Source organism: Lepisma saccharinum, chromosome 12 (genome assembly GCF_977018435.1).
Source record: "Lepisma saccharinum chromosome 12, izLepSacc3.1, whole genome shotgun sequence".
Lineage (NCBI taxonomy): Eukaryota > Metazoa > Arthropoda > Insecta > Zygentoma > Lepismatidae > Lepisma > Lepisma saccharinum.
Genome location: NC_139240.1, coordinates 39,508,660 through 39,534,955, shown reverse-complemented (window position 1 = coordinate 39,534,955; position 26,296 = coordinate 39,508,660). Strand labels below are relative to the sequence as shown.

Below are 26,296 nucleotides of genomic sequence, written 5' to 3'. Positions count from 1 at the left end.
TCAGCCTCAACGTGTGGGGTGCAATCATTCATGATCATCTCATTGGCCCCTATTTCTTTCTCAGACATGAGTTGCTGCATTTACTTGATGATGTACCTCTAGACGTCATCCAACGAATGTGGATTATGCACGATGGTGCTCCACCTCATTTTACACGGATAGTTTGCCAGTATCTCGATAACAAGTTTCCGAACAGATGGATTGGTCGCGAGGGATCCAATGCATGGCCTTCCCGATCGCCAGATTTAAACCCAATGGATTTTTTCCTTTGGGGACATTTAAAATCCTTGGTGTATTCAACTCCCGTACCCAATGTCGATGTTCTGAGGGAGCGTATCCAACATGGATTTGACCAAATACGGAACACACCAGGAGTTTTCCACAACGTCCGGCGAAATATGGAACGCAGGCTCAGGGGATGCATGGAAGCAGGAGGTGGTCACTTCGAGCAATTTTTGTAAATGTCAATGTGTTTGGTAAATGTACCATTTTTGTGCCATGAATATTAAAACCTTTCATACATGTAAATGTGTTTGGTGAATGTCTCATTTTTGTGCCATGAATATTATTTCCTTTCATACCTCCCTAACGAAGGATTTTCGGACCCATGTTCATATGAACTTTTTGTTATGTTTTGATGTCAAGAATAAATCCCTAAAGTTTCTGACACATGTTTGTATACACCCTGTATATATATATATATATATATATATATATATATATATATATATATATATACTGGGCGAGTCTTTTAAAAGAGGACCCGTGGAAATTGCGCTCCTTGGATGTAGGCAACCTTGGTACACCGAAGAGAAGAGCGGGTTAGAGAACAGTCCAGGATATCGGAGCCAAGCATATTCGACAACATGACATGACATGACATATTCTGGACTGTTCTCTGCCCAGTATATATATATATATATATATATATATATATATATATATATATATATATATACACACACACACACACACACACACACACACACACACCTCATTCTTAAAATCATAGTTAAGTAATCCAAATTACACTTCATTTAATTTAAGTACACAAAGTGGCGCCAACTATTGAAAATCATTAGCTGGGCTGAACTCGGAGATTTGTTTTATAATTTTATGCAATAATATATTCAGGCCATTCCTAAGAGGGAATACATGATTTTTTTTTGCCTATTTTAGTTATAAGTGGTGGATTAATGTTTCTGCTGAGCTGCTGCTCATAGCATTGTACATTAATTTATGTATTTTATTAAATTTAGGAACCTTGTACAGGATAATCTCCCTCTCTGCCCTCTAATCTTATAGCTTGAATTGTGAACATTTTAATGGATTAATGTAGTAATTATATTTTACTTAATGAGCCGCTACGACTCCAGGGATTCCGGGTTCGAATCCCGGTTAGGACATGGATGTTTGTGTTTGTCGGGGGATATTACCGCATAGGGGTATTCCTTTTTAAAAAACTCTTTACGGCGACTGGCTACCATGCGAGAGACTCGGGTTCGATCCCCGAAGGGGGAGAAATGGGATATTTTGTACCTGTTCAAGCTGTTCTGGCGCCCACCCAGCGTCTACTTTACTTTTTAATGAGAACTATAGCTTTGAAAATTTACAATTGATAACATGATTTCTCAACAAATGACCAACCTATTGTAAAGTGCAGTACTAGATATATAATAAGTTTGAAATACCTGGGTCATTAGAAGCCTTGCATGCGAAGTCGTAGATATTAATGTAGTTCGCACCATCAGCGCAAATTGAATCGCCCATGATGGAATTTTGAGCCAGGTAGCACAGTTGGTCTTCCGGGATTAATCTTTTCACATCTTCAAGCGTGCACTGGCCTTCGTGAAGGATCTCTATGTCTAAAATAATAAAACAAGAACTATTAGGCAACATCCTACATCTCGCTAATTGGGTTGTAAACGCCCTCCCTTGCCCGGGAAAACAAAAACTACCACTACCTAGATAGAGGCGGCAAAATCTCCCTCGGACAAGTGAAAGTGCTTAACGGTCCAGGTTGAGTTCGTGTATAGGGACGGTGACCAACATTGCATAGCGATTAGCCATATATAAAAAAAACACATATACTTGCAATTTCCAGACTTTTACCTGTAGCCGGGAAGCGGCTAGCTGCATACCTGAAAATCACGGGTAGCGACATACGTAGGAAATGATATTGCCTAAATTAACATAAAAAATAAAAAGTATATTCTATTAATAACAAAAAAATCAATTCAGTACAGGTCCCCCTCTTGCATTCACACATTCACTCACAGATCCAGCCTACGGGGCGCATCAACAAAAATAATACATAAAATGCACAGGTTTTTGACGACGAGCCCTAATTATTGCATTCGCATTTACTTTTACATTGACTTTTGTTTAATCAGGTCATTTGTTAATTTGCTCCAGTGCTACTTCAAATCACTAGCCAGCGCTTACTTAAGTTTACCTTTGAAAAATAGGTCGGTGCGGTGACAATACATTATTTGTCCAGAATAAACAAAGCATCTCAACAGCAATTACGCTCACGTGGGCGGAAGTTTTTCCTTTTACTTGACCTCACGCGGTCCTTATAATAATCCGTCGCGCAACAGCCCATGAAGGGCCTAGGCATACCTACCGACTGCCTGTCTCCCTCCCACGCTTTCCTTCGTCACCTCTAAGCGTGGAGATCTTCAACCAGTATTGGAATAGTCGGGGGGTCAGCCCGACTTATCCCGAGCCGTTATAGTAGGTCTCACTCGGAGCTCCCCAATTTCCTCACGATGGTGGGTTGCCACCGGCCCTATACGGAGGCCGAATAAATTCCGACCAGAGCCGGATTCGAACCTACGTCGTCCCGCAGCGAACGATCTCAAGACGAGTGAACGCCTTAACCCGCTCGGCTACGGAGGAGGACTCACGTGGTCCTAAACATAACAATAACCTCCGTTGTGTGATTCAAACATATACTCTCCAGCGGGCGGGACTTCAACACTTCGCCGCGACGAGCAATTAATATTACCAGGCAAATACTTTAACCATAATCACATACGCGACCTCACGTAGCTAGCAACGACACAGCGCTGACACATACTAAAATGAACAAACCTCAAATAGATAAAACAATTAAGCAGGCGGCGCTTTACTCTAGCAGTACGCACTTCAATCAATACAAAAGGAGCACAAACAACGGTGAATTTAAGAACATTAAAAGTCACAAGAAATGAGTAAAATTGACCTGAGACAATTAAATACAAATATTAAGCGCAACGGGAATCTGATACGAAGTTTCGAGTTGTGGGCGTTTTCAAAACATCGACGAATTTCTAAGGCATTCTCTAAATATCAATCGAGCCGGTACGTGTTGACATTCATACACTTGAATACGTTACCATCTCTCTGGTCCACGGCGCATCCTGCTGTCTTCGCGGGCGATTGAAATCACTTAGTATGCACGCGAAAGGTTTTCCTATTCTTCCTCGATCGCGACGACGAGAAGGTGAAATGCGTTCATGAATCTGGTTCCTCGGCGGATCAGTGACGATGGGTCGTCGGCGTCGCTCGGGGAACGTCAAGGGCCTCGGCGTCTCTTCCTCTCGGGGTCGGTGAGCATCTCCGTGGTCAGTCGTGATTCGGCCGTCGCATCTGGGCGGTGGGCTGTCGTTCATGGGTCGTCGGCGTCTTCTCCAGCACCGTCGGACGATCTCAAGCGTCGGGACGTCGATATGGCAGCGTTCGACATCTCTCTCCCTCTCTGTGGCGGCTGGTAGGCATCAGGCGGTGTAGCTCGGGGTTTCAGCATGATGTAGGCATTCGTCGTAGTGTCTCGTCTGGCATCGGGGCGGACCGAGGGTGACCCCCCTCCTCTCTTCTACAGTCAACCGGCCAACCTTATGCGCGTTTCACTCCACAAAAAGGACAAAATCTCGCTTACAGGCACTTCTTACAATCTCGCTCGGACGACTACAGTAGGCGGGCGCACTTCCGCTCGTCCTCATACCAAAAATGTAACAACACACGACGAGTCGGCACAATGGTAGTCTCAACGTTCGGAGCGCGTGGATGTGTTCTCCTTAGAACTCGCGGTAAAACTGTGTGTCGAAAATGGCAGGTCCTTTCGTTTTATGCGGATTTCTAAAAAGAACGCTTGACGGTCGTTGAAGGTACGCTTCCCAAGAGGTCATTCCTCTTCGCTCCATTGTCTCCCAGCCTGGATAGAGCGTGCTTCTGGTATGGTACGTTAGGATTAAGTGGCGGTCAGCCAGGCACCGACAGCTCAACTGCAATCTGTGTTCATAAACTGATCGATTATAACCAATTCGATCTGGCGTCCGTAATTGTTGCTTGATTGCGACGAATCTCCACACATCCGTCCTTGCATACATGTTGCTGCGCTGGTAAAAGTTGAGTCCGGCTGCTGGAACCCGAGATATTTGAATGGTTGTCGTTAAGGTCGAATTTCCTAAGTTTGAGACGCAAAACGTGACCTTTCTGGTGCAGGCCCGTCAGACTCGCGACTTCCTCCATTATTCCCGTTGGCTTGGCAAATCAAATATATTTACATACAAATAAAAAAAACTCAACACCTTGATTAAACACATTTTTCACGGCTAAGGATTAGAATAATAATGAGGCAGGTCGACGATAAATCTGACTGTGACAGGGTGGGGTCTTATATTCCGATAGAATTCTATCAAAATTTCGAACCTACATGCGAAAAAAGATACTTACTTATCCCTAGTTATTTGGTTACTCTAAAAAGGGAATAGCATCATTTACCCATGGACAGTATCTTTACAATATATCACTCTGACACACACAATAACACACACAACATACACAGACACAGGGTTGTCCGAAAAAGGGTATACATAACTGTCTAGTCTTAGGTGTAAAGTCGGATGAACGTGGAGGCCAGTGAATGCTGCCACGTCAGCTGACCCGACTCTGTGAGAAGAGGTCAATAGATGACGATAAACTGGCATTATCAGATTAGTACTCTGTAACTACATCTGACCAATCTTGTGTGGGGAAGGGGGGAGAGATATTTTCTCATAAAATTTGTGTCTATATGTCAAAATTATGTTGAATTTAGTCTGGTAAATACTGAAGTTGTCCGTATTTTAATTTATCAAAGTATGGCAACACTATATAAGGACCAGGGACGTCGTTTAGGGGGGGCACGCTGGGACACTGGCCCCGGCAAACGTCCACGTGGCCCCGGAAACTGTTCTGTATTTGCTGGAAATTTTACTTTGATGACTAATATTGCAAAATCATTCTTCAGTAAATTTTGCTTGCAGTTTCAAACACTTCTTCAATTTTAAGTAGCACGAACCCAAGCAAGGCATTTCTTTCTTATTTCCCTGTTTCTTACTTATTGAACACAAACAGATGTAATGGGAGGTGATGCAGTTAATGGTTTTGTGGGCCGCCCCGGTCAGGGAAGTCTGAGACCTATTGAAAATGCACTTTTCCTCCCTGCTGCACAGCAGATCCAGGATCCCCCCAAACCCGCACTTTCTCTTCATCTGGCCCTGCACTGGCTCCATGGGAGCCGAAAGGACGGCTTCAACTTTCTGCGTTAATTATTTTATGGTTCAGAAGAGATATTCCCATGCGTTTCAGATTCCAAGAACAGAATTCTATTGCTTGTCCCTTTTTCGGCGCGGGAATGAATGACATAGCGGTTCTTGTCACATGCACTCAACCCTCCTGCTAATGACCTGCCCTGGAAGGAGGGAAAGGCCACTTTCTGAAAATTCGGAGAAATATCTGAGCGGTCGGTTCATCTGTTGATTTGGTGGACAGTTGATATCTGTCAGTTTAAAGTAGGAATTGTTGTCCGAGCGGTGGTAAACTTCTGTAAACGCAAGAAGTTAGCATCACGAAGTGTTTGTGATCTCGTTTTCCTACATCGCGAGTGAAATGTCGAATGAGAAGCTGCCAGATTGTCTTCCACTGGAAACAATGGATCAGGATCGACTGATCGACCAAATATTCAACATATTGGCATTCTAAAAGAGAGTCTGACTACCACACAAGATCTTGGGTTCGACTCCCAGGGTGGTTTGATCTCATGTATAATGAAAAATAAACCACGTTTCAATTAAGGAAGGAAACTAGGTATGTAGCAATTGTTTTTACAGCCGTCTGCATGCTCTATAAGTATTATGTTACAAAATTTGTATATATTTCTGACTTTCTTTCATTTTTCTTCATTTAGCCTCCACCTGCAAATGCGGAAGCTGCTGCTGCTTAGGTGGCTAGGTTGGCTAGATATACAAATATAATTAATCCCTAGTCATACAGCGAATAATACTTATAATATAATCATGAGTAGAGCCCGGAAGTTTGGCAAAATGCCTGTTTTTATTTACTGCATATATTGATAATTTTTTTCTGTATATACGTTTCTTATGTTGTTTCGAATGTTTTGGAAGCCTTTTCATTTTGCCTATTTTGCCTATTTCAGACCCCACTGCCTATTTTTAATTATAATGCCTTTTTTTGCCTTTTTTAATGAAATATGACAATTTTTTTAAAAGAAATGTGTATAAAAATTATTTTTCTCCCAAAAAACGTTGTTGGCATTTATTTTTCTTCCGTTTATTATGTGAATAATTTTCGCCTTATTTGAGTAATATTGAACTCACGCATGTTTCAACATTGCTGAAGGAGAAAAGTGTGAGAAAAAAGTATTTCATGCTGAGTTAGGATATTGCCTTTCGGTTAACATTTCTTGTACATGATTGACTGCTGAAGTGGACAAGTTGATTTCGAACACAAAGAAGATATTTCTGAAATCTCCCTCTCAAACCCGAAAATTTCAGGAAGTTGCGATTGAGCTTAGTTTACCTCCACAACCAGTTTTGACGAGATGGGCAGCTATATATTATGCTAACAACCTTCAAAAAATCAGTGAGGTGATCGATGCTCTTCCAGAAAATGAAGCGGCTTCAATTCGTGAAAGATCATTTTCTATTATGAAAAACATTCTCTCTGACAGACGACTAGCAATGAATGTTGAGAACTTATTAAAAAGCACCTTGTAGTTATGTGCAATCAAGACGGAAAAAATTGAAATGCTCTTCCCAATTTAGATTTTAACATTTTGCCAGAAATTATGGATAAAAGAAAGCGACTTCCAAATGTGCCTTTTTTCGGTTTATTTTGCCTTTTTTTCATTTTTAGTGCCTATTTTCTACATTATAAATGCCTATGTTAACGAAAATAAATGCCTGAACTTCCGTGCTCTAATCATGAGTTATGGAGAAGCAAATACCTTATCAAGCATTTTCTGTTTCTATTTGTTGTGCAGTAGTTAACAAGGTGCATTATGATGCCAGGGGTCCTGGATTCGAATCCCGGACTGGGCGTATGTGTTCTTTATGATGGTCCTCTCATCAATTTCACATCACTCATTGTCATCTTCACGATTAGCCAAAAAGGGTCAGAAATGCGAAGTAAAATAAACCAAATCAATCATTTATATATTTCTATATTACGCCGCTTTTCTACCTCTTGGGTTAAATGCTACGATGAGGATGAATGATGAGCCGTAGGAATGTCGAAGGGACAGACATGATTCAACCATACCTGTCCAATGTCCGAACCTTGGACCTCTGGTTTCGTAGCGTGTTATACTCAGTGGAATTCTTAGGAAGAAAAACTGTAAAAGTAGGGTGAAAAGAAGCAAAGTTGTACGATGCATAAAAAGCCATGTTTAGTTCTTCTAAAACCTTCCAATTATCGAGTTCGTGTTTTAAGTCCACTGTATGCACAGTAAGGCTAATCGGGGATCCGAACCACTATGTGCCTCCACCGGGTATCGAACCCGGGACCCCTTGATTGCAAGGCGCCGACGCTACCACTGCGTCATCGAGGAGGCAGAGAAAAACTTACAATTAGTCAATAAAATTAATATTGAGGGACAAGACCTGCGAAGAGTTCTTTCATTCGGTTGCGCGTGGTCATCACATCGAGTCCCATTGTTTCGAGAGCAGAATTTGCTTCCATATCGCTTTCAAGTACTTCCCAAATTGTCCTCACGATGTTGGAACAGCACAGAAATTTTGGAACTAGTACAAGCAGGCACATACCCAGGGAAGGGGGTCGGGGGCTTCAGTCCTTTCCCGAAATCCTACAAATATCTGATTTTAATAATGTGTAATAGTAATTAAATTTACTTCATTAACAGGATTAAACATCTTGTATATGGAAAGTTGCAATATACCAAGAAATTCATCTTCAGCGCATTTACTCCTCCCCCCAACCTTTTCGTCTTTAGATGGCGGCTGCCGATAAGGGATAAACCCCTTCCGAAATCAAATTCTGGCTACCTGCCTGACCACCAGGGATCGAACCTTGAACCTGTCAATTGATTCAATAATTGAACTGGTGTTTTAAGTCCACTTTATGCACAGTAAGGCTAATCGGGACTGGACCTACAGTTTAAAGTGAGATCCGAACAACTATGTGCCTCCATCGGGAATCGAACCCGGGCAGGTTGTTGAACCTGCCGAACCAAAGACGAGAGCGTAATTATTTGAGCGTGTGGGAACTTTGTTTTATGCAGTGCCATCACATATTCAGTTTTCCACAAACAAATAAGATTAATTTTAAGAAATTAGACGTGTGCATATAATTTCTTATCGTCATCATTTCCCAAGTGAACAATCAGATGCCATAGAAGACTCGGGCCCGCCCTTGAACTAAGATATACCGGATTCGATTCCGGTATGAACTGTATACATGATATGGCTAGCTTGAACTCATTACGCACACATTACATATTTACACTGTTGCCAATACTTGTAAACCTGGTTCCAGCACTTTATATCTAAAACCACGGAAAAGGGTTTTATCTACTTCTCAATTTTTTTCCAGCAAATTTACAAATCTAAAGACTAATGACATTGTTATTGGTGTATAAGCCAATAAGCTAATGAGTTCATTCTGCATTTAGTTTCCCGAATAATGGCTGTGTATTTCGCGAGAGTATATCCGTAGACTGTTGGGGGCTACAGAAGAAAATGATGTTCCTTTCCAATTTATTGATTAATTGAGTTGGTGTTTTAAGTCCACTTTATACACAGTAAGGCTAATCGGGACTGGTTCTACAGTGTAAAGTGGGATCCGAACCACTATGAGCATCCACCGGGTATCGAATCCGGATCCCCTTGATTACAAGGCGACGATGCTACCATGCACCACCGAGGATGCTCTTGATCCTTTGTTTTCCAAGACTATACATATATACATATATATATATATATATATATATATATATATATATATACACACACACACATACATATATAATGTATGTATACAGCATAGGCCTATATGGTGTATAAATAGTTTGTTAATATATAATAGTTTGATAGAAAAAATCTTACGTTTGGGCCCCCCCAAACTTATCAACCTAGCTACGTCCCTGATAAGGACCTTGAGAATGTGGATTGCTGTGTTTAACTACTTCACATTTTACCCACAGTTTTATGATTTTCACCGAATCACTGGAAAGAATTCGCATTTAATCACATCTATGCTTAGAAACAATGGTTCTCACCTCTTCCATACTTCCTGAGGCACCTAACAGTCTCAGAAGATCCGTATGAGAAACCGTTGGAAGCACATACAGGGTGGTCTCTTTGGTAACGCCAGTACTCGGCAATGCAATCTTCACGTCCCATATCGTAGCAGAACTCGTTTTCTTTTAGCTCTGCTTCTACAAGGAAAAAAACAAGAAAAAATATGCTAAATTTTATTGTAACTAAATTGCCCGTTTAAGCTGTTCGTTATTGTTATTACTTTATTTTTTCTAACACTGAATCTAAGAAAATTCTTTGGATCAATTGACTACTTCGGTATTATTTCGTAAGATAAGAAAGAGTGTTCTTTAATAAGTTGTTGTTGATTTGTTGTTTTAAGTCCACTGTATGCACAGTAAGGCTAATTGGGACTGGACCTAGAGTTTAAAGTGGAATCCGAATCACTTGTGCCTCCACCGGGTATCGAACCCGGGACCCCTTGATTACAAGGCGACGACGCTACCACTGCGCCATCGGGGAGGCCCTGTTCTTTAATAAGTTTTGCTTTATAATAATGTACAAATGTATTGATATTTCTCGCATATACTGTTGAATAAGTAATTATTGTATTGTGGAGGAATATTATAAAATGATGCATGGTGTCCATTCTTGCATTTAGCCCCCTTCTATTGCTGCTTTTCTTCGTGTTTTGTGCCATTTTGGCTACCTAGCTCCAGAAAACTGAGTCCTGTTACAAGGGAGAATCAAATTTTGAATTTGAATTTGATTTTAAAATTTTGGGTGCGTCAGCACTTAGGATATTTTGCAGTGGCGGCTGGAAAGAAACTAATATGGTCATGCTCATCAATTAGCAGAACGCAGTCCTCAGAACGCTTGAATTTCGTAATAGCCTTGAAGCAGACACATAAATTATATTATATTCGAACGCCATAACAAACCACTACTTGGACCTCGGCAGAGGAACCGCAGCTGACCCAAATCGCTTGCACGCATGCACTTTTCAAACCATTGTGGTGACGCATGTGTCAGCGTAGATGCTGTCAAAGTCTCGATCAATCAGAGAAAAGTACTGCCTAAGGGGAATGGCATGACTTCCCACGTAACGTGAAGCGACGGGAGCTTCTGCAGCAGACGACGTCCCATTGCAAAAGTACTGCTTCGAACGAGGAGCATGACTGTGCCGCAGGGAGTCGTAACGTAACGAAATGGAACGGTATTTTCAATTACGGTTTCCGTTACGTTACAACCAGAAACTGAATAACTTTTTTCGTGAACAGAAACGTTACCTCAGGTATATGAACATTACGTTACAGGTGTGCATAACGGTACCGAACCATAACTGATCTGTAAATCAGTAGGTCGTTAGGTGACGCTTTAACGTTCCATCCATTGCCGGCAACCAGTAACGTTACAGGGTAAGAAACAAGTTCGTCACGATTGACTAGTAACTTTAGTGTGTGTGGAAAGTGATAGTAACGTTACAATTAACCAGTAACTTAATTGAGGTCACGACTGTAAAAACGTTACACTCTTTGCTTCAAAGCAACAACGTTATTTATAGCTGGTATCATACAGACGTTCCGATGTGCAATAACGTGTCCGATGCCGTGTTCCGGAGAGAATAACATAGGTCTCTCGTATAATTGTGCTCGTTACTTTTGTAACGTTACAGTTCTTTCCCTTCACAAAAGTCTGTTTCAAAAAAGTGATACACATATCCGTTACGAATAGTAAATACCGTTATCGAAGGCGTTTTCGAAGAAGCCTCACAATTATGATCGGCAGCATACTAACATTACAGCATTTGACATTTTGAAAGTCATTAAATTATAATACGTATTTTCGTTTTGGATGTCAGTGAAAAAATGAAATTGTAAAACAAAACGTTTGAAAACATCCGTAAACAAGATTCAGCGTGACAGAAGTTCTGGTTATTGGAATTTACTGATTAACTATGTATTTATCACAAATATATTTATTTTCTGCATACTAAATCACTTTACGTGGATTTGTTCTAATTTGATTATGTATGCAAGATGAATTTTAACATGTGCGTTCACTTTATACGATAGAAAACAAACGTTTGTTGTAAGAAAACGTTTATGTATATCTTTCTCTCTCTCTCTCTCTCTCTCTCTCTCTCTCTCTCTCTGTCTCTCTCTTTCAGTTTACATGTGTTACATCAATTAAAAAATACAGTATGTTTGGCGATGAGAATGATTCATGCTTAGATTAAATTGCTGAAGGACGAAACATAAAGGACCAACCAAGGAATCATCTGTGCTACGCGTTCATCCACGTAAGCGAGAGGCAAGCTTTTTCCTATCGGAAGACGAAAAATAATTATTTGCTGCACGACCTTGATAAGACGAACTGAACCACAAGGAAAGAAACCTGTGCAGACCCGCAACTCCTGTGCACTGTACTACCACGTGGAGGGGAGGGGGAGAGTTGACCGTTCTTCCTTATGGGCCGAGCTGAAGAGTAGAAGAGCTGTGCGCGGACTTTTCGTCCAAGGTTTTTTCACTTGTGTTCGCTCGTAGCAGCAGCAGCACCACGCAAAATCGGAAAATGTGAATCCTCAAACTTTGTACACGTGACCTTCGGTCACGAAGCAGCCGAGTAGACAACGCCCTGGGGCGATATGAAAGGCACTTTTAGCAAGTAGAAACTACGTAGAAACGAAACGTTAGATGGAATTGTTGTACGAAACAAACGAAACCGCGTTTGTGCAACTGGTTTGTGGCTAGACAGGGCCATTGGACTCTCAAGAAGGCAAGAATTGTATGGGAAGTGATTCTCAAAACTAAGCGAATAAAAGGACAGTATATTTTATCATTTACAAGGGCCCTCATCCGCTTACAATTTTGAAAATTACTTTCAGTAATTCTTGTCTTCTTGGACAGGAGGTTCATTAAACTTTTTTGGTGTAGAAACAGACAGAGCGCCCACCTACCACGTTTGAAAGAAGAGCATAGGCAGACATGAAAGTAATTTTCAAGTACGTAAGGACGACAGTCGACGTGAACATTGAGCAACGTGTGACTGAGAAATACAATCGTAACAAAGGACAGGATTCTTCAAGAAACAGTAATTTCATAAAACTTCCTATCATTAACTCAGTTCATCCTTTTATCCTCTTTTGTTTGTTATACTTTTGTATTATTCTTGTTTTATATCTCTTTTCTGCCACTTGTAGATAATCGCGACGATGAAGATGAATGATGATCATATTAAATCTATGAAGGGATGCTTACAAAAAAAAAACAGCCATGCCCAGGTGTCTACTCGAACTTGGAATGTTTGGTACCGAGTGTATGAGTGGACCACTCAACGACTTCGGTCTTCGAGGCTACGGTTTCAGTTGCAACATGCAGTATAATTAAGTTTCTACTACTACTACTTATAAAGCCCCCTTGACACATGAGATACTACAAATAATTTCAGGCATACCCTCGAATTTTGATTGCCTGGCACTTTTTTAAACTAAGTAATGAAGTCACGTTTATATTCATATTAGGCCTACGACTAGCTCGAACTAAAAACGCTTGTGAAATACTGTGTATATGTTATCCATCTGAAGTGAGAAACTTCATATTCTGCTAAGAAAATATGCATGAAAAATTATATTTGTAGCTACTACTTGAAGAATTCAAATTATTATGATGGAATTTCAACTTACGTATACTCTGCATATAATGTGTTATCGCGTAGCGTTCCTCTGAGGAGTTTTTGTCTCGCAGTCAATTTATTTTTAGTTGAGGAACTCGAGAGTAAGTTGGAAATATTTAATGACCCACGTTGTGGTGTGCTGTTCGATTAATCAGAATTGGAGTGAGAGAAATCTGTAGTTAAGGTCATTCAACACGTCAATTTGTAACTGTGAATGCAAGTTTTCTTTGATTTAGCGGGAAATCAGTTTGCTATTGTTGTAAGTAATAAATTGAAACATATATATTTTCTGCTCGAGTAGGAATCCACAGCCCTTATCCAATCAATCACTTTCTGTGTTTGAAACTTCTGTCTAGGAAAGCTACACACAATTTGCTTTTAATAACAGAAGCTTCAAAATAACCTATCCATTCTTGTCTTGCAAGTAATGTTTGATTTGATTTGTTATATTTAACTTTGGTTTTCTGCCACTTTTGGCTAATCGCGAAGACGAGGATGGGTGATGCAATGACAAAATTGATGAAAGGACATCACGAAGAAAATAATGAAAACAATACACAGGCTGGGATCTGAACTCGGGACCTGTGGTGTCGCATTGTTCATGAAATAAAAACATAACATGTATAGTGGCTCAAATTAGTAATCGAATATGTAGCATTTTGCTGCATTTCTTCACAATATTTCGAAATTAACAACATGTACATAAATATAAACGATAGTGAAATATTTATAGGCATTTATTAAAGCTATATTCCCTGTTACATTTTTTTCTTTTTTAATTTTGGGTGCGTCAGCACTTAGGCTATTTTGCAACCGCCACGTTATACGGGGTCCAGCCCCTTACCATAACAAATAACGTAACTGTAATATCGAATAACTGAAATATTAAAATATTCTGACTTAGGTAAAAAGCTGAGGCTCTAAAGGGGCACTCAGCACACATGACAAAAAACAGAACACACAGAATTATACTGGCCATAGGGTCAGTCGCCAGAGCCTCGTTAGTCTGCAAAGAGCAGTCCAGGGTGTACTACGTGGAATGAAGTTGACGATTGGGTGTAATACGTGGAAGGTCACCCCTTACACCCCTGTTACGTTTTCAAATCTGAGAATAGTTATTTATGTTTTGGTGTGAAAGAAGAGATCACTTTAATATTCAGACAAATCGTGAAAGCCTTCTGTTTCTGTTAAGCTACGTTTCCATTCAGACAAGTTCCAGACTCATGACGTGCAACATGTGCCGGCGCATGTTGCGCGTCATTTAGTGTACTCGTACTGCTTCCAATTCAAAACTACTTCTTCAAAATACGTCCGCAACAACACTGGAGTGCAGGATCGCAGTGTAGCGTTGTGCAGTGCTTTAGAGTAGTCAGTGTTCCTTCTCTTGTATTGTAATAATTTGGTGGTGATTTAACTTGGGTAAAGATGAACAATAAAGCTATGGCGGGTTTTGTGGTTATGGCAGGCGCGTATCATGAATTTCTAAAAAAAGAGGCGAAAACAACCTAGATGGTGGATTAGAAGTTTTCTAGCAAAAAATTAACTCGTTGATGAGAGACTTACGTCTTCAAAGTGGATACGAAAACTTTGTAAGAATGACTGCAAGTGATTTTGCATTGTTATTAAATTTTGTTGGACCACAGATTGTAGTCGCGTCGTCTGTTCCTACTCTAGTTCGTATGCCCCAGGAACTTGCTGCAGGCTGTTTCCATTGTCCGCCGCGCACGTTGTGCGTCTTAATCGTTTGGGGCAATTTTGTCCCCGGCACTTGCGCCGCGGCATGTTGCAGACAGTTTCCATTTCAACAAATGCTTGGCACATGCAGCGTCGCATGCCGCGTGTCATGTTGCGCGGTAAAATTTGTGGTAATAGAAACGAGACTTTACATAGTTCTTTTATCGGTCAACTACAGTGCGGGGAAGAAACAATTCATGCTATTTCCTAACTACGTCTGTTACCAGTAGCTCCATTGCCCCTGACTGAAGTACGAGAAAAATGGGTAACAAAAACAAAAATACAACATTTGACGAACTGCAGCTATTTATTTTTACCTAACCAAAGGGTGCAGGTACAGGGAAATTAAAAATGTTAAGTACATGTAAGAGTACCGTGGGTGACGCAATAAAACAAAATGAAAAGGAAAATGAGGTAGATTCCGTATCTCAGAAAATTCAACCAAGAGAAATAGGAGAACGAAATGAACGAGCTTCAGTATGAAAAATAAAGACCCTTTCCTCACCCCCATCCCCTTCCAAAACCAAGGGCTCCGAAAGCAGCTGTGCAACTTGGAGCAGGCACTGGGACTGCTGTACGTTCAGTAGCGTTTGGTCCGAAAGCGAAATTCCTAGAAAAATGCCACAGTTCGTCCGCGACGGTTTAATGAGTTGCATTTCGCCCGAGCCTGGCTGATGATGAGTCATACCTTGACTAACCGGTGGCACGGTGGAATTAGTGACTAGGATACCTCAGTTAACAACTTTTAAAACTACATTGCATAGACAGCGGAGTGTAGCGCAGGAGTGCAGACTCAGTCAAATCGTCGAGAGAGGGGTCCCGGGTTCGATACCCGGTGGAGGCACAAGTGGTTCGGATCCCACTTTAAATTGTAGGTCCAGTCCCGATTAGCCTTACTGTGCATAAAGGGGACTTAAAACAACAAATAAAATCGTTGAGAGGAAGTGAACTTGGATCCAGAAATTTTAGTCATGGCAGTCAACACTACTACTTCTAAGCAGCTCCCATAAGTGACTGAGGTTAGAATGAAAGTTTGTCTTGTTTTAAGTTCACTTGTATGCACAGATAGGCTAATTGGGAGTGGGCCTACAGTTTAAAGTGGAATTCGAATCACAGGAATCGAACCCGGCTAGAATGCAAGTGTTTTCTCATACTCACATGGGAAGTTGTTTATGTTATTGTTTCACATAATTTGTAGGTAGTCACACGTGGTCTGAGAAACAGAAAAGTCACACATAGCCTACGCATAATTCTCTCGAGGCAGTTTGTTGCAAGAACTTTGCTTGCAGGCCACGGACAATAACTTTCATGGGTAAAAAAGTGTCCCATCATAAGGTAGAGAGCATCCTGCTTAGAGCAATGTATGCGCTCCAAACGTTGGACGATGACGCCGATATAACCTGGCTCGCAAGCCGAGAACACTGTTCGAATCTCCACAGGCATATAACAAAAATGCATCATACCCAATGACACATCTGGCGTAATACCTAACGTGCCAAATTTTGGAAAATAGGGGCTGATAGCGTGTGTGAGAACCAGAGCGACTTAACTCTAATTTATCAAATTAATAGGAGAGGAAATAATGTATTCTTAGGAATATGACTCTTAAACGTGACTCCGCCTTACAGATAAGAATTAGAAGTGGAAAATGTCGATTTTCTCCAAATACTCTTCAGAGGATTTTTTTTTTAACGAAACTGAAGACAGAATTTTTGTAGTTACGTTCCTCTGATTCCCGTAGGACGATAGGTGAAATACATTTCATGAGCGATGTTTCAAAGAAGTTGTGTTAAGATGTCAAACATGTAGCCGACAGCCATGTTGTATGAAGAGAGCATATAGGATAAGCTCCAATCACACTTAATCTAGGCTCACAACAAAGATAGCGGCTGAGTGACCTAGCGTAATGAAAGGCAAAGAAAACAGTCAATCATTGGAAAAAACAATTAGTTTCATGTTTAAGATCATTCTATCAATTAATGCAGTTGCTTATAAAAATAAAAAATGGTCCAAAATGCTTCAAAGTAATTGAAAATATGAGGCATTGCGGATACGAAGGGCGAACTCAACAAAGTGCATTGTGATGGAAATGCGTTTCAAGTTGCCAGGCACAGTGCAAACTCCATAAAATCTTTGAAAATCACGCATGAAACATTCCGATCTACAGTTACCAAGTTTTTGTGGAGCTCGAATTGTGCCTGACAACTTGAAACGCATTTCCCTCACAATGCACTTTGTTGAGTTCGCCCTTCGTATCCGCAGTGCTTCATATCGTCTCTAGGAAAAACCCAGAAAATTAATACGCCCATTCAAATTTAAAACCTTTATTTGCATACTAAATAGAAAGAATTTTCACCAGATACTTGAAATTAGTTTGAGAAAATCTAAAATAAGAGGAATTCCTATCCCTGTTCTCGTGTTGATATTTCCTGGCAAATACTCTGTAAGAGGCTGTCGCGGTATATTGCCGCTCTATACATTGAAGAATCAATGCTTTATACTCCGAAGTCGATACTAAAGGTTCATGAACGTCTGCAGGATTTTTTCCAAAGAGGCGCAAGCAAGGTAGTTTTTCCGGGGGGAGGGAGGCAAACAAGGTGCATAACAGTGTTGTCTCCTCAAAAAACATTGCTTTAATTTGAAGTTATCATATTCATCTTATTTGAAAATAAGATCCTTAGGAAAATATTTGGACCTAAAAGGGATGAGGAGATAATTAGAATAATTAAATCAAGAAGACTTAGGTGGGTAGGCCATGTGGCACGAATGGGAGAGGAAAGAGGAGTTTATAGGATTCTTGTTGGGAAACCTGATGGTAAGAGACCTTTAGGAAGGTTAAGACGAAGATGGAGGGACAACGTTGAGATAGACCTAAAGGAAATCGGTAGGGATGGAAAAGAGTATATAGATCTTGCTCAGGATAGGGACAGATGGAAGGCCTGTGTTCTGCAGCCATGAACCTTCGGGTTTAGGAAGGCTAGAGAGTTAGTTAGTTAGCTAGTTATGTTCATGCAATAATTAACATATATTATTGCAGCTGAAATGGAATTGTGTGAGATATATATATAATTTTTGGTTGACTTTCATTTTCCAGGTGGGTCGTGCACCCCCCCCCCCTTGCCTCTCCTTCGGACTTCCATGCAAAGGTTCTATTTTTATTTCGCGTCTACCACTTTCGGTTAATCGCGATGATAAAGGATGTGATAGGTGATGAAAGTGGTATAAAGACAATGACCCAACCCATCCATATTTTCTAGTCCAGGCTCTAATCCGACATCTCCCGGGTTCGAATCCCGGTCGGGCTTGGTTGTTTGTGAATGTCCATTCATCAATTTCATCATTTCATCACTCATCCCCATCTTCGCAAATTAGCCTAGAGGCACAAAACGCGAAGTAAAATAAACTAAATCAATCAATCTAATCCGACATTAGACTTCGCAGTTTATTACGCTAACCAATTTGCCACGGGATCGGCTTCTTCGTGTTTGTCTGCTTATGAAATGATTAATTAGTTATTCAAACTATATAGGTAGGAAAGCTATATAAAATAACGAAACAGAAAAATAAATCCACTTGACGTCTTGTAGTACTATCATTAACCTACAATTTCATGCTCACAAATCCACACAGAAAACTTCTTGTGGCATTAGTTTTACAGAATGGCCTTGGGGAATAAACATCGCCCATTTCCTGGTTCAGCTCGAAACAATTCAGGTGCCTTATCGAAGCTGCTCTTGAGCACGCAGGGTTTCTAACCTACTTCGCCGTAATTCAGTTGTTGTATCTTGATTAATATGCTGTATTGTAGAGTCAACCGCAGATTAAATAGGAGAAAAAAGATTTTCCCGACGGAAAATAAGTTGGTAATGCTGCAAACACCGAGGCATTCTTGATAAGACGCTTGAGGAGCGTCGAGCAAACTTTCCTGAAAAAGCACAACCCCAGTATCGAAGGTCATGCCACACGTGGATTGGCAACTTTCGGGAGCATGCTGTCTGTCTACACAATTCTACCCAAATACCTGTTTGAAAATGAATCTTCTGTCCGCATTTTATTTTTCAAACGTACTTCTGACATTGTAATCATTTTGCAATTATTTTTATTTGTTCTTATTTTGCTTCGCTTTTATGTGACTTTTATAATTAATCGAAACTATGAAGATGGATGATAATTAGATTAAATTAATGAAGAGACACCTAAAAAAGATATTTACAGACCAGGACTCGAACCCGGAACCTAAAGCGGATAGGTTGTGGGGAAAACCGTCAATAACTCCCGCCACGAACTTACTTATAATTTTTGTAATTTCTCACGAGTATATTTTGTTCTGTCCATGCATAATACCTGCTTTCGGAAACTTAATTTATAAGTGACACACTTATAGGGACAAGCCACGTATTGTTTGAATGGAGGGACACATCTCGTTCATATACTACTAGATACAATCATGGACTATACTTGAAATGGCCTCCCCGATGGCGCAAGGTAGCGTCATCGCCTTGTAATGAAGGGGTCCCGGGTTCGATACCCGGTGGAGGCACAAGTGATTGGGATTTCACTTTAAACTGTAGGTCCAGTCCTGATTAGCCTAACTGTGCATAAAGTGGACTCAAATCAATCAATCATATATGATGGAAGTTAAGAAAAAGATAAAAATTTTAGAAGAGATACTGTGAACAAGTCGAATTGGAGAGAGATTGTATTTTGTCTTTTGTCTTTGTTAAATGTATTTCATGTAGTTTATATAACATGAAGTTATAAGTTAAATAAATGTTGTTTTGTTCGTTAACGTTTGGCCTAATTGAAGATTATTACAATATACTTGAAATGTGACGTGCTAAACACTACTTTCGGAGATCAGTTGGACATGGCAATTTTGATATACAAGTTGCATTTTCTCTACTTAGATTCATTATGTCCAAATTTTATCCTAATAGATAATCTCCCAACAACGCAAAATGTTTTAATTGACTCGAATTCACAATGACTCATATACAGTGTGTTTATAAATGAACGGTGGGGTTTCAAAAATTAATAATACATCTATTTATTACCTTACACGGGCAAAACGTACACCGTAAGCAGCAGCAACTGTCCAAGTTTATATAACTTTATTTATATTTGTATAAAGATAGAAATCAAGAGGGGGCAATTGCCCCTCTGTGCCTCCTTGCAGGTGCTCTTGACCGTCTGGAAGAAATAGTGCACGACAGACGTGAAAACTAAATCCATCTTCAGTATCCCTTTGTCTTGCTACTCTTAGATTCTGCAACCTTTCTTTCTATAGTCCAATGTTTGCCTTCCTTACTTCCTAGAATTGATTTCCGTACAAGTTTGAGGGCTAATCTCCCCTGCCCCCTGTGGTTGCGCCACTGCACCTTCTTCCGCCGTTGTTGCTTTGTGAACTTTCATCGGCTTCGTAATACTTCATTTTCTTCAAGAGCATAATATCGTTTAATCCGGCGATAAGATTCCTCAAGAGTAGTCTATGACTACTCATTTCTACACTAGTTGGAAGCTTTATTCAATTTCGAGCCAAAAATGTAATTTTCAAATCAGGATTGTTAAACGTCCACGAACCCATAAATTCTAATGGGTTCTATTGGGTTCCGCAACAATACCGGAACCTGTTCTATCACAGTGTAAATTCGGTCCAAGTTGCGTATTGTTTCATTTCAAATATGGAACTTAGACCGTCTTTAAATTGATCCGGAACGAAGGACCCTGTGCCGTATTTCAATTGATCCAGAAAAAAGGTTCCTGGAACTTATTTAAATACCTTAAACATAAAAAGGCTCTTTACGGTCCAGATCCATTTATGCTTGCTAATATTCCCTGCTGAACCTGAATTGAATTGATTTAAAATTCCTGATCCTTTAACAACCCTGGTGGAAATTCATTAATTTACAAACAACCATATTTTTAACGAAACATTAATCCCACACAATATACTGAGTTATTTTTCGCAATGTTCCAATGAATGGCAAGAGATTTGGGCTATTCCTTTTTCTTCCTTGATGTTTAATAGATTATATTTGTCACGCACCTATAACGTTACTAGCTAACATTTGTGAATTGTTCTTTCCTTGTAACGTTAACATCTACCATACTGAATTTATTTACGTTCCTTATGCAGATGGTATGTACCCAACTGCATTTTGTTCCGTTCCGCTACAGTGGTTTACATTTTGTTACATTCCTATGTAACGTTAATTAACCATATTGCCTTTCACTTCGTTCCGTTACGGAGGATTGCATTCATTACGTTCCTATGTACCGTTATTTACTACCATGTTGCATTTCGTTACGTTTTTTTGTAACGCTAGTATATACCACAATGCATTTCGTTACTACGTTCCTTGTATCCTTGTAACGGTAGTATATACCATATTGCATATTACGTTATGTTCCAATGTGCTCATTTCGTTCCGTTCCTTTATAACGTTAATATCTACCATAATACATTTTGTTACGTTCCTTGTAACGTCACTCTATAAGATATTGCATTTCGTTACGTTACATGGGTACCAGCAGTTGAACCATACTCTTCCTCCTACAAAATGGAACGTACCGTGTAACGCAAATTGGGTACGTTACGACTCCCTGCTGTGCCGTGCGCCTGAGAAGAACGAAGAATTCGAATGAAAAATAAGGCAAAAAAGGATGTCACAGTATGGATTTCATATTTTCATGTTAATAAGCACAAATACGTTTTATTTTGCTGTAAAATAGATCATGCCAAGCATGACCGTCAGAGCCGCTACTGCTATTTTGCACCCGTCACTTTATACGGGGTCCAGCCCCTTACCGTTAGAAATAACAACTCTAACGTTGCATAACTAAAATCTTAAAATATTCTGACTTCCGTTAAAAGCTGAGGCTGTAAAAAGGCTTTTCCACCAATCTGCCTACGAACTGAGGCCATTGTCGAACTTTCCCCCTCCATTAGTAAACTTGCTGGTGCGGTAAGCACGCATAGAGATATTGAATTTTCATTTGCCGAGAAATTTCTGTAAGTTTTAGGCTGACAGAGGGCAAGAAACCACTCCTTTTCACTGGTGCATCTTTTGAATAACAAAAATGTCGTTGTGAAGCTCGCTTGGTTAGTGTTGCAGCATTGAGGTCGTTTTGTGAATAACAGTTTATACCTCATGTAAATTTGAGCTGTATTCAGGCTGCCCTACAATTTTTATTGGCCTTGTAAAGTTTTCATCTGGCTCTTGTAATATATTGATGTTTATCGTACTGTCGAATAAACAATCACCAAATTGCGCAAGTATTGTATTGTGGATGAATATTCTAAAATGATGCAGGCTGTGCATTCTTGTATTTAGTGCCTTCTATCGAGGACTTTCTTCGTATTTTAGTACCATTTTGGCTTTGTAGTTTATTGTGTCTAGGAAACTAAGCCATATTAGTTCATCAATTGGCATTATAATAGGTCCTGTGCTATTATTGTAAATGTATCAAGTAGTTCTTTTTTTTTAGTTGTTATGGACACACACAAAGCTACATGCATCAAACGTATTTGATGCGCCAGAAACGGATATATGTATTATTTGGTCTTTACCAAGAATCAGATTTACAGTTTGATGCATTCTTGTATATCGTTTGTATTGCAAAGGTTTCATGATGCATCTTCTTGCTCCTTTCTCGACGATGCACTTAAACATTTGGCCTGAGCCACAGATTTTATGCATTTTTGTTTCTTTCAACTGATGCGTTTTTGTTTCAGCTGATGCATTTACTTTTCTGTGTAGGAAGCGCGTTCCCTTAGTAACATTGAAACTTATATTACACACATGCACACACACAAGCAGGCGTTTGTTTGTGTAATAAAATTTGCTATAATACACACTATATTATCCCACAATAACTCAAATGATGTGTATGGATATAAGTTCAAATTAGCAGGAACAAAAAATACGACCATGATGAATAATTTGAATTTTCAGTAGTAAATCATGCAATGTTGATGAGAAACATAACATTTCACATCGGCCACGCAATCCTACTTACTCTCATATGGATGTTGAATGTTGTAGCACTCCACAGCCTCCTTGTTCGGAAACGATCTTCCAAGCGATGTGCACACAGGTTCGTAGCGTACCGAGCTGCTAGCACAAGTCACGTTGCACGCCCCTTCTCCAACGATATTGATTTCTGAAACACATTAGACAAAAGAATAGGAACTTTAATGATTTGCATTTTACTTAGTAATGCTTTAATTGTATTTCGGGGTTCAACTTAGTAGCCCAAAAATAGTACAAATTTAACAATTATAATTTCATTGTGACTATTTATTTATTATCAATAAATACTTTTGAAATACAAAAGTGGATTCCATTAATTATATTATCATAATATTATTTTTACAGTTAATTGTGGTATTTTAAAATTCTTACTTTTGTGTGTGTGTCAAAAAAAAGAGAGAGAAATGAAAATATAACTTCCATAGCCTTTTCAACCTTTGTAATTTTCTGACCAATTTTGGAGCTATTGTTTACTTGATTATACAATCAGTGCACAATGTTTACTAAGTCAATGGGAGGAGTTCGAACCTTTTAATCTCTCCCCTTATATACGACCATGTGTGTGTGTAGTTTAGCATGTATAAACTTCGGTGTCGCCAGGCCAGTAGCCAGGATTTTATTTCGGGGGGGCTCATCCCTTGTCAGCACGGGAGTCGCCAGAAATATTTGTAGAGGGGGGGATAAGGCCACTGATAAAACTTGATTAGTACAAATAATGATGACAATAATAATTATTGCTATTTTGCAATAATATCTATTATAAGTTATTTAAAATATACCAATTTCAATCCAAATTTGTTGCTATTACATATATAGAGATACTTTGCTGCTCAATACACCGTATCAGTGAATATCTGACACAATTTGTGTCCATTATTTTTCTTATTTTTTGTACAGTTAGTGTACTGAAAATCATAGTTATTGTATTTTGTTCTTAACTTTTATACAATCTTTCAAGAAAAGGCACAGTTAGTGGTAAATTTTACTCATAAAGTTTATATTCTGTGACCTCTCACAAAAAAAAAAACTGTAAGTTTTGGAAGCTCTAGATCCATTTATTCTTTGGATTAATATGTAATGCAGTTTTTACTGTGGTTATAACTTTATTTCTGTTATTAACAATAAAAATAAAATTTACATTAGATATTTGTAGGATTTAGTGGGCCTTCAGTCCCCTTAGCCCTCCCCCATGGCTACGTGCCTGGGTGTCGCAATATATACACAATAAGGTTCACTAAAAATAACAACTTACCCACGCCATTCTGATTTGCTACACACTTGGCGTGCCACTTATTGTTGTATGTTCCATTGTCACTGCCACAAAATTCGCCGTAATAAGCGTCCTTCAGTAGGCAGGGATCGAAGTCTGGATTTCCTTCACAAGCACCCTCTGTTATGTTCTTCTCATCTGAAAGAGAAGGATCAAATTAACACTTATTCATAATATTAGTACACATAGGGTTTTCCCTTGCTGATTTGAACCCGTGGCGAAAATGTGTCAGCCAACTTTAATTGATTTTCTTTATCATCGTATTAGTCCTTTGTTGGACTATATACCTATTATCAATGCTTTTTTTTTCAACCTACATATATTATATGCGTTATACATATGGGGCTGTAGTCGAGGCTATATGGCGGTATACGACGTACATCCTCTGGTTAACCTTATTCGTTAGTTTGTACTTCCTGCTACAATGCTTATACTTTGTCCTTTTGTTTCGTTTATTAGGGCTGAGCCGATACCACTTTGAACCGATGCCGATACTCTTGCCGATTCCCACCAATACCAATACCGATACTTGAAAATTGGAATAATTAAAATGTGTTCAAAATATTGATCAATATTGGTGTGTCAATATTCTTCTGCAATTATATGCATCAATTTACCAAAAAATTTGCTTTAGAATATTCAAGAGTTTGTAACGGTATAGTTTGTGCTTTTAAGCCGATTCTCAGCAACATACACAATATACACAACCATACATTTTTGAATCCTTGTCCCTAGGTTCAAAACTTGCAGTACCTGAAGTTCTGTGGATGCTAGTTTAGGCAATAGACACGTACTTCTTCAAATTACAACTTAACGTCCATTTCCTTTTAGATATATATATATATATATATATATATATATATATATATATATATATATATATAGGTTTATTCATATTATATTTACAGAAATTAATTCTTGGCCGTTATTCGCAAAATCTACATTTCGGTGTACCCTGTCCCCCTTCCCGAAGAGAGTGTGTAGACTCGCGTAGTCACTGGCTCCACGAGTAAAAAAATATATAACCCTCAGTACCAAAAAAGGTGGCTGAAGGTATGTGTGTTGTTTACCCGGTTTCCCACATGAAATAAACTATTGTAATAATGTGAAAACAGCAAGTGTGTGTATTAAAAGAAAGCAAGTTAACTTCCCCGCCGTCGGTTCACATAAGAAGTAGTGATGGGTCGTTCGTGAACGAGTCGTTCAAAAGTAACGACTCTCTCTTGTGAGCGGTGAACGACTCGTTCACCAGAATTGAACGACACGTTCAAAGAGTCGTATGTGTGCCACGACTCCTCCGCCCGCCAAGCAATTATTATTCCATTATTCCCTCTCCTTTCCACGAATTTTGCGAGGAAGGCGCATGCGCAAGTGTATACTCGCCTGGCGGCCGGAATTTTTTAAAGAAAGGAAGTCGATTCTGCGGGCAGCAAATTAGTGATGGGTTCAAGCCGTTCGTTTGTGCGAGTCGACTCATGAGCGCTCGCTCACTGAGAAGAGTCGTTCAAATGAGTCGTTCAAAAGAGTCGCCAAGCTTCTTTTTCTCGAAACACATGCCTGAAGAGGGGGAAGGGGGTAGGTGGTGTTGAAGCAGATGATTGTATTTAAGTAAACGAACACAACGTACGTCCTTCATGATTAATAAATTGTATTGCATTTTTGTGTATGTGTGTGTGCGTGTAGCCGACTAGATGGCCAAGTTTCTGAAGTAATCGACATTTGATCTTGCCACAGAAGTTCCCGGGATCTAGTCCCGGTCTGGGCAAGGATATTCTTTACGAGTGTCCCTTCATCTATATCATCACGCATCATCCTCATCGTCGCGATTACTTAAAATTTGAAGAAAAGCGGCATAAAATAAGAAAAATACATATACGATTCTGTGTGGATATACATATATGTGTAAACAGTAAACACACACACACACAAACAAAATTTATACTTTTTTTTATACACATACTTGTTTTCATTACTCTGCCTCATGAGTAAGATTTTCTATATTTGTATCTTGTTTCAGTTTGCATTTCATGCTGCGGATAATG

General features: G+C 39.5%; 1 protein-coding gene across 1 annotated transcript in view; it reads right to left on the bottom strand.

The window, feature by feature from the left end:
- Positions 1 to 26,296, bottom strand: part of LOC145996441 (serine protease inhibitor dipetalogastin-like) — a 52,167-nt gene that overhangs the window by 5,785 nt on the left and 20,086 nt on the right. The window contains exons 3-6 of the mRNA XM_083132924.1: positions 24,237 to 24,392; positions 22,971 to 23,114; positions 9,563 to 9,721; positions 1,692 to 1,865 (exon numbers count right to left, since the gene is read on the bottom strand). Coding sequence (XP_082989050.1) covers positions 1,692 to 1,865; positions 9,563 to 9,721; positions 22,971 to 23,114; positions 24,237 to 24,392 — 633 coding nt within the window. The remainder of the gene's footprint in view (positions 1 to 1,691; positions 1,866 to 9,562; positions 9,722 to 22,970; positions 23,115 to 24,236; positions 24,393 to 26,296) is intronic.